This window comes from Patagioenas fasciata, chromosome 8 (assembly GCF_037038585.1).
Source record: "Patagioenas fasciata isolate bPatFas1 chromosome 8, bPatFas1.hap1, whole genome shotgun sequence".
Lineage (NCBI taxonomy): Eukaryota > Metazoa > Chordata > Aves > Columbiformes > Columbidae > Patagioenas > Patagioenas fasciata.
In genome coordinates, this window is record NC_092527.1 from 39854029 (window position 1) to 39867474 (window position 13446).

Consider the following 13446-nt stretch of genomic DNA (forward strand, 5'->3'; position numbering starts at 1 on the left):
TATTCCTCTGACATGACTGAGAGATCACCAATACCAGTAAAAATCCAATAATTCAACTCACTACAGTAGAGCTCACACTAACATAACTCAGAATAAAGCCATTCACCACATCTGCCCTCCTACGGCACTGAGCTGCATTGCAAGTTACAAGATATTTTTAAGATGAAACGTTAATTCCGTTCCAAATGATATCAAGCTTAATTCTGAATGAAAATTAATGCCACACATGCACAGAAAACCTTCACAGTAATGCTTAAAAGTTATCACTTCAAGAGTTTAACACCACTAACAAAAATAAGGCATTTTTGATGGAAAATATTCTGCTTCTGTACCAGTCTCCCCCCGCCCCAGTTCTCTTCTTTCTTTTAAATCTTTAAACTTGGTACTTAACTCCATCCATGAAATATTACACAATATGTTGATCATGCTGTTTTTTAATTTCAACTCAACTGAAGAAGCATTGTTAAAAAGAATCACTATATCCCAGGGGAATCAGGAAATTAAACTTTATATATTGGGTTTTGACTTTCCCATAAGCAGATACAGCCATATACCATCTGATTACCATCTGAGGGGAGGCACAGCTTGAAAAACAGCACTGCCAATGTGCCACTGGGTCATTGATTAATTAAGCAATAAGATGAGAAGGTCTGTCGCTTAGGGTCATTAATGTATGCCTAAAATGCCATTTGAGACATGAATGTCTGGTTAGTATTATAGAGCCTGATCTCACCAGAATTTACGTCTGAGCCCAGTACTTGATACTTCTGTTGACTGTTTGCATTGCAGGCACTGCCATTTGTAGGTGTTAGAATACGCTGGACAATCTCAACATGAGTTTTATTTTTGGGAGTGGCAGGATGAGAATGAGAGAGTGGATGTTCATCTTAAATTAAAAAAAAACCCACTTGTTTCAGAAATAGTATGCTTCAAATTACAAAATTTGTCTCTCATTCCATAGAATATTGAAAGGGATCATATAAACATATACACAGTCATTAGTTTCTTAAAATAATACACTGGCAGGCAACAAGGTCTCCAGTAAAACTCTAAATAATCTGTAGCAAATCTATGCACAGAATTCCTAAAATTCTTCTAATTTGCTGAGCTGGTTCAGGTATTCTGGAGAAAAGCCCACTCTGTACCCCTCCTGCCCTGCCAGAGCTGCCACATTTTGGATGAAATAGTTAAATACTGGGCTTGAAAGCAAACGTAGGGTTTTGTCTGGCACTCATCTGTGAGCAGGCAGACCTCAGTTCCAGTCCTTGCTTAAGTTAATGTTTACTTCTAATTTAAAAGCCATACAAGGACCCTGACCCACACAGCCCCCTCTCCCTGGTGGCGTCCACACCCGGGCTCGATCATCATGCTCTCTCGTGTACACACATGAACTTTCTCTTGCTGATTTAATGAACATCTAAACGTTCCATACGTATGAGATGGTTTCAGGGAGAAGAAAGTAAAGAAAACTTGCACCACTGTGTAATAAGCCATAACCCTTTGCCTGAAGTAATGCAAGAACAGAGGAAAGAATAGAACCTATTTCAAATGAGTGTTGTAGTAATTAAGCTCTTACACAGACATGATAATAGCTGCTCTTCATGTACCCTCTGAAGAACCTGATGTGTTTGAGCTTTTACCAATTTAAAGCACAGTGATGACATGAGAGTAATTACTTTGGGGATCTTCTCCCCAATACAGGCTTCAGCTTGGTGCTGTCAAGACTGAAGTACTTTAGACTTGTCCAGAAGTAGCATTTTAGGCACTCATGGAAGACTTCTGGGACTTGAGTGTCTCCAGCATCTTCCACCAGATTAACAGGAGTTCCAATATATACAGCCTCTGCAAATTCTACAGTTTCCACTTCTGCTATAAACAGAATTAGTTATCCTCAGAAAATGCAAGCTCGGCCAGCTCTTTTAAAAAACCACAAACCAACAACAATACACCGCACCTGTTTTACAGACTGTCCGAACAGATAGTTTCAACCCATTAGCTTCAGGAGAGATTAAGGTTTTGAGAAGCACTTCCCATGAGGAGGCTCAGAGATGTTCTCACTGCAGTGCTGGAACAGGTCACCCTCTTTGGAGGCTTTCTAAACTCAGATCAACAAAGCCACGGCTGAGCTGATCCTGTACTGACAAGGTCTGGCCTAAGCGGGAAGCTGCACTAGACATGTCCCGGAGGTCCCCTCCGACCAGCACCTCTTTGATTCTATCAGGCTGGAACTTGCCTATTTCAAAGTACATTTCTTTCCATACACCACATTCAAGAAATGATAATTGGAGATATTTCATTTCCACGTGAATATACGGAAGTATAACAAACCATGATCAGACAAGAACGCAAGCTGATAACCTGCTTTTCATAAATGCTACACAGCTGCCTGCCCGAATCATAAATTGGTTGCTCTAATGGTTCAGTCACACCCACTATGGCCAAATTAAGGTCAGTCAGGACTACTGCCCTGTTGAATAGACTTCTCTTTGATTAGATATTCCAGAGATAATGTTTTAACAGCTCATTATTTTATTACTTCGTGGGGCAGACAGGCATAAAACAAGAAATTTGGGATGAGGCAGCTCTATACAGTCCTTTCCCACTCTAGAGTGGAACGGGTCTCTGTACTTGCCATCTACTGCTCATGAGATAACGCAGCAGCAGCAGGCAAAGCTTCAGGAATAACAACAATAGTTTTTAAAAGTTTGCAGACTCTGATTTAAAAATAGAGATGCCTAATGCAAAGTTTCTGCTACATTTCAGAAATTTCATTTCTTGTCAACAAACACAGCCACTGTAGCAACACAAACATTTCTATTCAATACAGGTCTATACTTTCAGTTCAACATCAGCACCATCACAGTTATACCAATATTTTGCTCATCTAGGGAAAAGTTAAACTAGTATAAGAACATTGATAGGATTCTAATATTAACCACACTTAACTATATCACCGTAAATAAATCAGTATCAGTTTTAGGTTTAGACAGATATCCAACAGCATTGCTAGCATGTAACTGTGTAGCCCAGAGAATGGCTCATCTTCAGTACAACATTTATATCAAGTTACTTCACTCAGACTAACCTTGAGAGCACATGCTGAGAAATAACATTTCAGGTACACGGATTGATTCAATTATGAACACAGAGTGATTAGATTAGCAGCAGATGACTTGGAAGTCAAGCTGCTGCATCCCCATTGAATTCCAAGCTCCACGAGCAGCAACATTCCCGCTTCCACCCAGCCCTCCCCTGAGCCAGGAAGCTCAGGCTTTAAGCATCTCTTTAGGCTTCTTTAAACACCAGACAAACAAAAGGCAGAATTTAAATTTTGCCTCCTACTGTACCTAAACCAGTCTGCTACCATACAACATCCATGGTTTCCCTATCAGGGTCAAAATGACCATTAAAAGCATTTCATAGTTCACAACATTTCAAATGAAACAGCTGTAAAAGCTGACATTTAGCTTACCAGGAGGCCACAAGGTCCAAGAGACAGCAGCTTGGAGTGCAATAATCTTCTCAGGTCTAGTTATCAGCAACCAGGCAGAAGAATAAAATCAAAAACAAACAAAAAAAAAACCACTTTAAACAAATAGACATAAGCATGCAGACACAAGCAACTCAAGAAGCAATTTGTCTTTAACCAGGGCACCAAAAGTGACCAAGCTGACTCTTCAGCTCAGCCCTATTCAACACCAACCTTATGAGGTTCAGCTGATGAGTAGCAGCTCATTAAACCAAAGAGACTTGGATCTGTCTGCCCAGCCCCTGGCTTAATATTTTCGTTTTGCTTGAGTTCTGTCAATTTATACTGAAAGCTCCTTCCAATTAACAGGAAAGAGACTTCTTAAGAAAGCTGTATAGACAGTCCCTAAATTGATTTAAGCTCAGGAGAAAAAACAAAGGGCAACAATAGCTGCTCATTCGAAAGGATGACAGTATGAAGCTGGTTGCTTCTCTAAAGAGGTTTTAGCTGTGCTCAAATTGTTGACAACATTATTAAAGCAAATTTTGCAGCAAATTTACTTGGAGTTTTTGTTTTACTTGTGTTTGTTGTTGTTTTGATTGTTTGTTTTGTGAGGGTGTTTTTTTTGTTTGTGGGGGTTTTTGATTTTTAATAACAAAAGGCTCAAAATAGTCCATCTTTATCAGCACCACCTGAGTTAACCCATAGCCTGCTCCTTCTGCTGAGCCCACCTACACACACCTGATCCTAATTAACCACCAGCTGCAAGCACTTTCAAGCACTCCCAGGAAACCTCTATGGGGGGTGCTAACCCTCCTCCCTTCTCTTCCATCCCCTGAGATGGGAAAAAAAGCCATATTGCAAAAACATTTTAACTCAATAGGGCCTTCTTCTCAGAGACATTATTATCACAAGATTAAACAAAACTGATGGTTTCTATCCAAAGTACACAAGGCTATGACTTTCTGGAATTTATCTGAGCCATTTGTCTTTCATTTTGAAATTCACTGTATTGTATCTCACATTATTTACCCAAGAAATTCAGCCAGAGCATGAGATACGTGGGAATCACCTGTTTTGTTCAACCCAGCACAGTGTATTTCAGTTTGTATTATTGTTGAGAACATCTATTACTCCACAGTTACTTTTTTTTGTTTTAAAAAGATCAATTTTTGCATAAAAACATGAAAAAGAGGGGAGGGGGAAATCTGGAATCTTTCTATCAGCGTTTAAAGGCATAACAAAACACAGCAATTTATTTCACCATATCCAGTTGTAATGCTAAACCACAGATAAACATTACTCATGCAGCAAGAATGTGTTTCTTCCTTCGGATGGAGGTCCAATATTGCCCTCTTGAGTATGCCAAACAGCATGGGGTACTTCATTTACCATCTGATTGGCACACGCTTTAGTTTTGAATCAGTTTGGAGATGAAATTGTTGGCTAAAGCTCTGGAAATTCTGACTCCAGAGTTGTCAGGCGGGCTGTCTTTACTTTGAGAAAAAATAATTCTTTTTAATAACACTATATTACTTGGCATTTTATCTGTTTTTACATTGTTTGCTAATGTTTTGCATTTCTGCGCATTGTGCAGCACCCCAAGAACTTTAGTAGGGGGAACTTCATTAAAAAATAAAATGTTGTTTATTATTTCAGCATGCGGTAATAAAATTGCTACATGTTTGGGGAAATATTCTAATACAAGCTATTTTGGTGGCACACAAAAAAGGTCAGCCATTGCATGCTGATACAAAAAGATATATTCACTGAAAGGCAGAAATTTCTTAATGTAGCTCATTTTCAAGCCACGTCTTACAATGCAGAGGATTCTAAGGGTTGAGGGTTTATTTATCCATTTACCTCGTACACAAAGGAAATTATCCCATAAACTTATGCTTAAATTTTTTTAGTCAATGTTATTTTGCATAGCAACAAACTTATTTCTTGTATATTTTAAGACATACAGTTTGGTTTATTATTTTATTGATATTAATGGAAATTATCCACAAGAGGAAAACGCATTATTTGAAGGTCTGACTCTAATACCTTTCCTATCCTAAAGCCAGTAAGTATTCTGTGAGCAGAGGGCTTGGACGATTGGTTCTGAATTCACTTCCTTAGGTAGGCGCAACTCTAAAATGATGAGTTCTTTCCAACTCAAACCCTCACGCAGCTTTCCACTTTGGCGTTTTTTCCCCTCACCGCCATGAATGACACATCCATATGTACACTCACATTTTGTGAGGGCACACACAGGCAGGCAAACACTGTTTCCAACATCCTTCCTTTCTTTACTTCTACAACTGCTGTTTTGTAACCAACCACCACAGTTATTTTGCACAGCAATCTAATACACAGCTCCTTTTTTAATTAGTTTCTCTAATGACTAGTAACCTGTCTTCATAGCCATGAAACCTTTCAGAAAACTTTCCTCTTACCTGAGCACACGGTTGTGGCTCCCTGTTGTAGGAAACCCTCAAGGATCCAGCTCCATTAAGTACTCCTGTCAATGCAGACGCTGTTGGCTGCGGGAGGTACAGCCACGCTGCTCATACTGGAGGTGAAGGAGCTTCTGTATCAAGATGAGGGTCAAGCAGTACCGAATAACACAAGTACAATCACTATCTCTGTCCTCCTAACAGATGTATTTCTAAAAGTGCATAGAATCATGCTTTTCCTTATAATGCTCCTCTTCATTAAAATTTTTTAGGTAAAGTATGTCTTCAGAACATACAATTGCTGATTTCAATGAACTCTCGACTGCACCACCACATTCACTTCACACAAGCGTTTATTTCACCATCCATTTGAGTAACAAGTAGTTCTGATCTCGAGAAAAGGCTCTGATGATATAAGTCAGTGCTACAAAGGTGTTTCTATGATTAAGACGACTTCTTTGGCTGCAGGTTTTCTTCGTTCCCAGGAGCAGGTTTGCCAGTGCACCATTTTTCTGAGTGCTGTTTTGGATACCGCCTACAAAATGGCTGCTCAATACTTTGTCCTTTCACAAATGATGTCTGATAAACGGTTAAGCCATCCTCCCTGCTGGGAACTGATTCATGAGCCCATAGGAAGAAGTTATGTGAGTTCTGCTGCCGTCTCTCTGGTGGCGGTTTCTTTCTGCCCATACCCTAGGAGAAAAGATGGAAAGAAAACCTCATGTAAACATATGACTGACAATCACAGTTTCACAAATCAATCTTGTAACAGTCACTAGCCCGCTAGGAAGTTAACAAAGCTGTTACCACAGCAATTTCAAGAATTCACGGTTGATCTTTAGCAAGTTAAAAATAATATTGTCAGACTTGCCTGCATGAACATTTCTAGTTGCATACATAGTGGGAAATCTGTTGACTTTCCATCTCTTAGTACTAATAAGCTACTTAAGACTTTGCATTTCTGTAGCACAGTATATACTCAAGGCTATTTAGCTATACTCAGCTAAATTAATCTTCAGAGTAACCCAAAGAAATAGGTTAATAATTTTATGCTCGGACTGCAATAAAGATACGGAGACAGACCGTGAAATCTGACTCTTCAAAGCTATCCCTTGTGTGTCCAAACACAGAGACGGAGCCTGGTTTTCACACTCTGTAGCTTGCAGGAAATTTATTTGGATTATGGTTGATCAGTATCTCTAAAACTATGAGACATGGCACAAAGTGCACAGAAACAGAGGTTACTCAGTGAATAACGAATACCAAAAAAATCTAGTTCTATGAGAGCCCAAGGTCAGGCAAACTTCCAATATCACAATCCGCTGCTTCCTCCTCTACTCATTATCTTGTGAACTGCACCATTTCCTTTGCTGCCAAGAAAGATGACAACAATCTAAGACAAGCAGAAAAACTTGCAACAGTTGCACATACAGAAAAGCCCAAACCGATTTAAATTCTACTCAAAGTTGTGACTTCTGCGACATATATTTAAGCAGGTATATTATAAAGAGATGTGTATTGGAAAAAAATACATTCTGGAGATATACTGTGGCTGTCCTATGGATTTTGGTTAAACTTCTGATAAAAGATGAGTCTGAACCAAATATGTGGAACTGCGAACTATGGGTGGCTGAGACTCGTACAAAGTTCATTACATGATCAAGCACTTTTAGCAGACTAAAAGGACATAAAACTGGGTGCAAAACCATGTTGAGACATAAAAAACAAGTCGACTAGAAAATGCCTGTCAGAGACCCAAAAGATGGGGTTTTTATTCCTTTGAATTCTGCCACTCCCAATGACCATGTGTGCTGCTGTACACACATGCCAGACCCATCCCTATACTAAAAAAAGTGTGTTTTCCTTTACTGGTTTCATTTTTCTCTTCACATACTTCTTAGCATCTATATTTTTTGCAGGGGAGATGAAAGATACCGTGTTAAACTCTGGCAGACTGAGCGATATGAACTTGCTGGGTACTCACGGAATCAAAGTACTCTCCAACATTCTGTAGACAGTGTCTGTTGTCATGAGAAGAAAACGGGAAATTGTTGTTCACTGCTTTCTGGAAGAAAGAAATAATAGAAAAAAATATGAATTTTCACATAGTTTGGAGTCTGTCTTAGTTCTTAAATTCTTATGTTGAAGTTACAGCTGCCAACGCTCTAACACAGAAGTTGTAGTCATATATTAAATCTTCAACTGCACACAGTTTTATAAGGGTAATGTGGACTCTCTGCATGCCCTTGACTTGCTGAATATATACATGACTAATATAAAAGTGTGAATTTTCAAATAAGAAATGATACGTTCTGGCTGCAAGCAGCAAAACACTAGATACATGTCAAGATTGCCTTGTTTGATTCCCTAGTAAGCCTAAAGCTAATTAAAATGAACTACAAAAGGAACCTCAAAACTGAATTAATCTACGATTTATGTACTGGATGTCATGTACACTGCTTGTTGCAGGGGAAGTGGAGGATGTATTAATTGCATAACTAATTTATAATCTGATTCTTGAACATAATGTTCTTGCAGTCTCTACAATGAAACTAGAGTTTTAAAAGAAAAAAAGACAACTACAAAAGAAATACTGAAAAGTAATTTAACATTAATGTTTTTAAGTTTGTTTATTAAATATCATGGCAATATTATGAGAGTAGCTAAAAACTGAAACACCGAAAACTCTTCTGGACTCTTAGATTGCCTTTGTTCATCCCCAAGCTTTATTTCCGTGCCTCATGTTGGGAACTTCATGTTTTTTCTGTAAATGCTCTAGCAATTTTTATTTTTAACACTGTGGAATACGTTTTTCATCTTCCAACTACGATATTCACCTCCAAACAGGAGAGTGAGTTTTAATGGGAAACGATTTTTAGAACTTATTTCAAGAGTGAGTGAATCCAAATCAGTTCTAAAGATCAATGTAACTGGGCGCCTGGTCCAGCAAGAAGAATCACTAAACACAACATTTGCCTGCACAAAGTCAGCTGCATGATGGTACCTTAGGGTATTTGGTATACCAGACAGATTCTCCATCTTTTTAGGTATGATGCCACAAGTTCACTTGTTCTCTCATACAGATTCAACCAGATGGTAGTTCAATGGATAAGTAAATTCAACAAATGCATTCTCACATATGTGTTCAAAAATAAATACTTTCTAAGTCAGTAAAATGTAAGACTTGCTATAATATCCCACTGAAATGACACATCAATCTCAACATTTTAGGAACAGTGATTTTTTACTAGTGCCTATATACTGCAGAATTCAAAACCAAAATGGTAAATATTGAATATCATCTCCTGGAAGGATTCCCCCTATTAACTAACGGTTAAAAAAATATCTATTACAGAATCATTATAAGACTATCACGTAGGAAGAAATAAGAGGTAATATAAGCTTAGACGGTACTGCATTTCTGAGAAAATTAATTAACTCGCAGCCAGCGAGTTCCCTCATGCAGAGACATCCAGCTTCCCATGCAGCGAGCTTCCAACATTCTATCAGCACTTTTTAAAAATGTCACATAAACAAACTTCCTCGGATTGTTCCAGTAACGCCACATTTTAGCTTTTAATTCGTTTTCCTACTTTCATCACTGACCTCATTTTAATTCTTGATTTATGACAGACAGGAATTCCACTAACTCATTTGAAACAGTCATACTACTGGTGAGAAAAGGTCCATCGAACCTGGTTCTCCTTTTCAGACAGCGGCTAAGGCCAGATGCTCCACAGAAAGGTATCATTAATATCAGAATAATGTCCACTCATGTTACAATCTAATCTTCGCCTTTTTTTTTCACTAGCCCCAAACTTCCCTTTTGCATATTCCTTCCTATCCCATTTCTACTCTTCATTACAGCAAAATCTGTGAAATTAACTCAATATAATTGCTATGCTTACAGAATATGGAAATAGAAAATGTTCTGTGCACAAAGTGGGTGGGTAAAGCAAAGCTCACTGCAATGATAAAATAAGGACATAAAAACGTGCTTATGAAATTGTAACATCTTAAATATGCGTTACTCTTAGAACCAGTATTTTGTTTCCCAAATTGTCCCAAATCTCCTCATTTTTAAGCAATCCTTTAAAAATGTTTCAAATGGGAAGCTTCTAACTTTCTAAGGATCAAAAAAATAATCCTTTGCCTAAATATGGAGAATTTTGACATTCAATCCAAAACAGATTTCAATTAAACGTTCTTATAGGGCTTTACAGGCAGGTTTTGGACTGAGATTGATCATAATATATTCTGACACATAAGTGTGTCTCAAGCAGCTATAACAGCTAATAAAGGGGAAAAGTAACTGTTGCTGGAAATGAGCAATAACTACAGCAGGACTTTGAGTATTCAAAATTAGAACTGAGTAACAGCAAAATATGTTTCTCCCTTAGCACAGCCAGCAATCATTTTACTCCCTGAGGCACAAAGTCTGCCAGTCCGCTCTGACTGCCTTGCTAACTACAGCAAGTGCTATTCTTACAACTTAGCAAGTGATATCGTGCAAAAAGGAGCTCTGTAAATGGTCTGTATTGCCACAGTAACCCACCTGCTCCCGAGTTTTGTATGCTAGCGGCAAACTCTCCTCTATACGCTGAGCTTCTCCTAAGTCCCGGACCTGTTTTTGTGCAGAGCTTGTAGTTGACTCAGGTTGACTCTGGCATACTTCAGCGTGAGCAAACTGGAAAATAATTAAAATTGTGATCCATTAAAAAAAAAAGCCAACAACAACAAATCAGATCAGGAATGCAGGCAAAATCATATTTTCCCATGTAGTTTTTATTATTTGGATTGCAGCATCACCTAGTGGCCTCTGGAAAGATCAGGGCGCTCCCCCACACAACACAACCGCTACCATAAAAACATTATGTAGATAGTAAAACAGCCAAGAAAATAATTTCTTCCAGGAACTTTCTGAAACCTGTTTATATAGCAATAATCCATCTAACAAAACCACTTATGCCATAATATATCTATTCCTCCACACCCTCCCCCCCCTGCTCCTCCTGTTGTACAATCACATGTTTGAAAGCCCAAAGCTTTTGAGGAACAGCCCAGCCCACGGTCAGGCTCAGACACTGAAGCTCAGCCTGTGCCAGGTGTGTGTCGCTGTGCCCTGGGATGCCCAGATGTCCCAGCCCAAGACCTCTGAGGAGGACCTTGGCATTTCTCCCGAGGGCCAGAACCAAGGCAAACATCTGCTGGCATTTTCTAGAAGATAATCAGCTAGGGTGAAACATAAAATAAGAGACATTCAGCACTGCTGGAAGGATGGAAGACAAATCCTGGCAGAGTTTGCTTTAGCACACTTCCTCTGAATACCTAGGGCGCTTTTCCTCATAAACATCAGGAAGAGGAAACCAAGTTTCCAGCTAAAGGACCCTTAGCCCAGTGTTTTTTTCAAGAGTTTAAGGATAAAAAGCCCCAGCTGGTCCCTCACCCAGGCGCCAGGGCGCTGGTCACCGGGCTGGGCACACCTGCCCCGGGGCATCGCTCTGCTCTGCACCGCTGGCCCTGCCGCTCTGACCGAACACCCCAGAGCCCCCTTGTCCTGGTCACAGAGGGTGACATCACACCCTCCCTGATGTGTCACCGAGGGAGTCTGGTGGTGCAGAGACATGCAGAGGAGCTTTGCCAACAGACCGCAGGAGGGAAAAACAAATCAAATCAAAACCTAAACAAACAAAACACACACATACACACCAAACAAACCCAAAAAAACCACACAAAAAGCCCCACCAACCCCTCCCGCCGCCCCCAAACCAAAACTCACCACCACACCAACAACTTGGTAAAAGTACTGAAAGCAGTCTGAAAATGGGGGAGAAATGGAGTTCTGTTTGAAAATTAATCAGTTCTGCACAATTACTTCAATGATGACACTTTACAATCTGAATGGCAATATCTGAAGGAAGTAGGGTCATTTTTGAAGAAAAAACCAAGGACACTAGATCTATTGAGATGCCACTTCACACTCTTCTTAAAGTCACTTCACACATACCCACATCTTACATGCAAACAATATCTGTCAAAACAAACAAAAAAAAAATCAAACCACAACAAAAAACCCAACACAAAACAAACAAAACACCACCAAAAAAACCAAAACACCACCAAAACAAACAAAACACCACCAAAACAAACCCCAAACCAACCAGCAACAACAAAAAAAACCAAACACAAAATGAAACAAACACACACTAACAAACCACAAAAACCCAAAACCAACATCAGAACCAACCAACCAAACCTGATGGCACCTTAAGGATATTTTGCCTTTGCACAATGACTTTTCACCATCCACGTTAATTAACTGGCAGCCCTGCCTGGGCTGGGTTTCAGGGAAGCACATGGGGATTGTGACCACTGGGGACTTTGGGGACAGCTGGAGTAGGGACATCACTGTCACTGTGTCACTTGCCTTGCTGGCCAGAAAAGTCTCAAGTCCATTCATTCACATCACAGACACAGTCCCAAAGATGGATTTAGCAGGCTTTTTTTTCCCATGTATAACATTTTTAACATGTTTTTTCTGGATGGGAAAGTGGAGAACTAATCAATAAGGAACGCTTATTTAACAGAAATCAAAACGGAGGCGCGAAGTCCTTGCTTATCATGAAATGAACCCAAGGGTGAGCTGCAGACAAGGCAGAACTCCTCACTAAATCAAGTGCAAACCAAGACTTTCCCTCCCAGGCCTTGACAGACTGTAAAGAACATGACACTCACATGGCAACTGGCCTCTTTTCCAGTATATTGATACTCAGAGCTCACTGAGGTGGGAATCGGATACCATGGCAGCCAAACGGAACAAGAAAAAATATGGCACTTGTATTAGTCAAGTGTGAATGATTCAAACAGCCACAGTCATTTATTTTAAAGGCAACTGCGAAGTTTCTGCAGGAAAGTCTAGGTTTCCATCTTACTATCAGACACTGGTAGTATTATGAACACCAGCTACCATCACAGAGCTTTTCAAGGCTTTCTTCTAAACGACCTACTTTGTTTCTCTAAGTATCTGTTGAAATTTTGATAACACAGATAAGAGCGATTATTTGGATGTTATTATTAATGATGCCATGCTACGAGTTAGGTACAAAAGTAAGTAGATGACTTTCATCATGATTTCCACAGGCTACTGGAAACCTTGCTTATGAAAAATAAGCTGTTCAAGACAATATAATTTTGGTTAAAGAAAAAAATAAACCAACAATTGTAAACAAGCTGTAAGAGCAACATGTTTTAAACACTTTCATGATTGCATTGGCATCTCATCCTCGACTTTAATGAACTGTACCAAGGCCTGATGTGCCAGGATCAGATCAGAAGGCTCTGAGATAACTCACGCTCTTTTTCAGACTAACCCAGTAATAGAAACAACTAAGGATGGCTAAAAAGCACAACAGGCAGAGGAACCTACAATTTGTTTTCAATCCATGCTACTCATTTTCAGATTCAATAACGGGGCCCATTATTGCAAACTCAAACAGCATTTTGTCTTTTAAAGTATTACTCCACTAGGGTATCATT

The 13446-nt window shown here is 39.4% G+C and overlaps 1 protein-coding gene across 1 annotated transcript; it reads right to left on the minus strand.

The window, feature by feature from the left end:
• Positions 1-3472: 3472 nt before the first annotated feature.
• TEX36 (testis expressed 36) lies at positions 3473-12376 on the minus strand. The gene is given in 5 exon segments (XM_065842854.2): positions 3473-3528; positions 5911-6603; positions 7895-7975; positions 10466-10597; positions 12167-12376. Coding segments are annotated over 4 exon segments (672 nt in total). The 3' UTR covers positions 3473-3528; positions 5911-6354.
• Positions 12377-13446: the final 1070 nt, after the last annotated feature.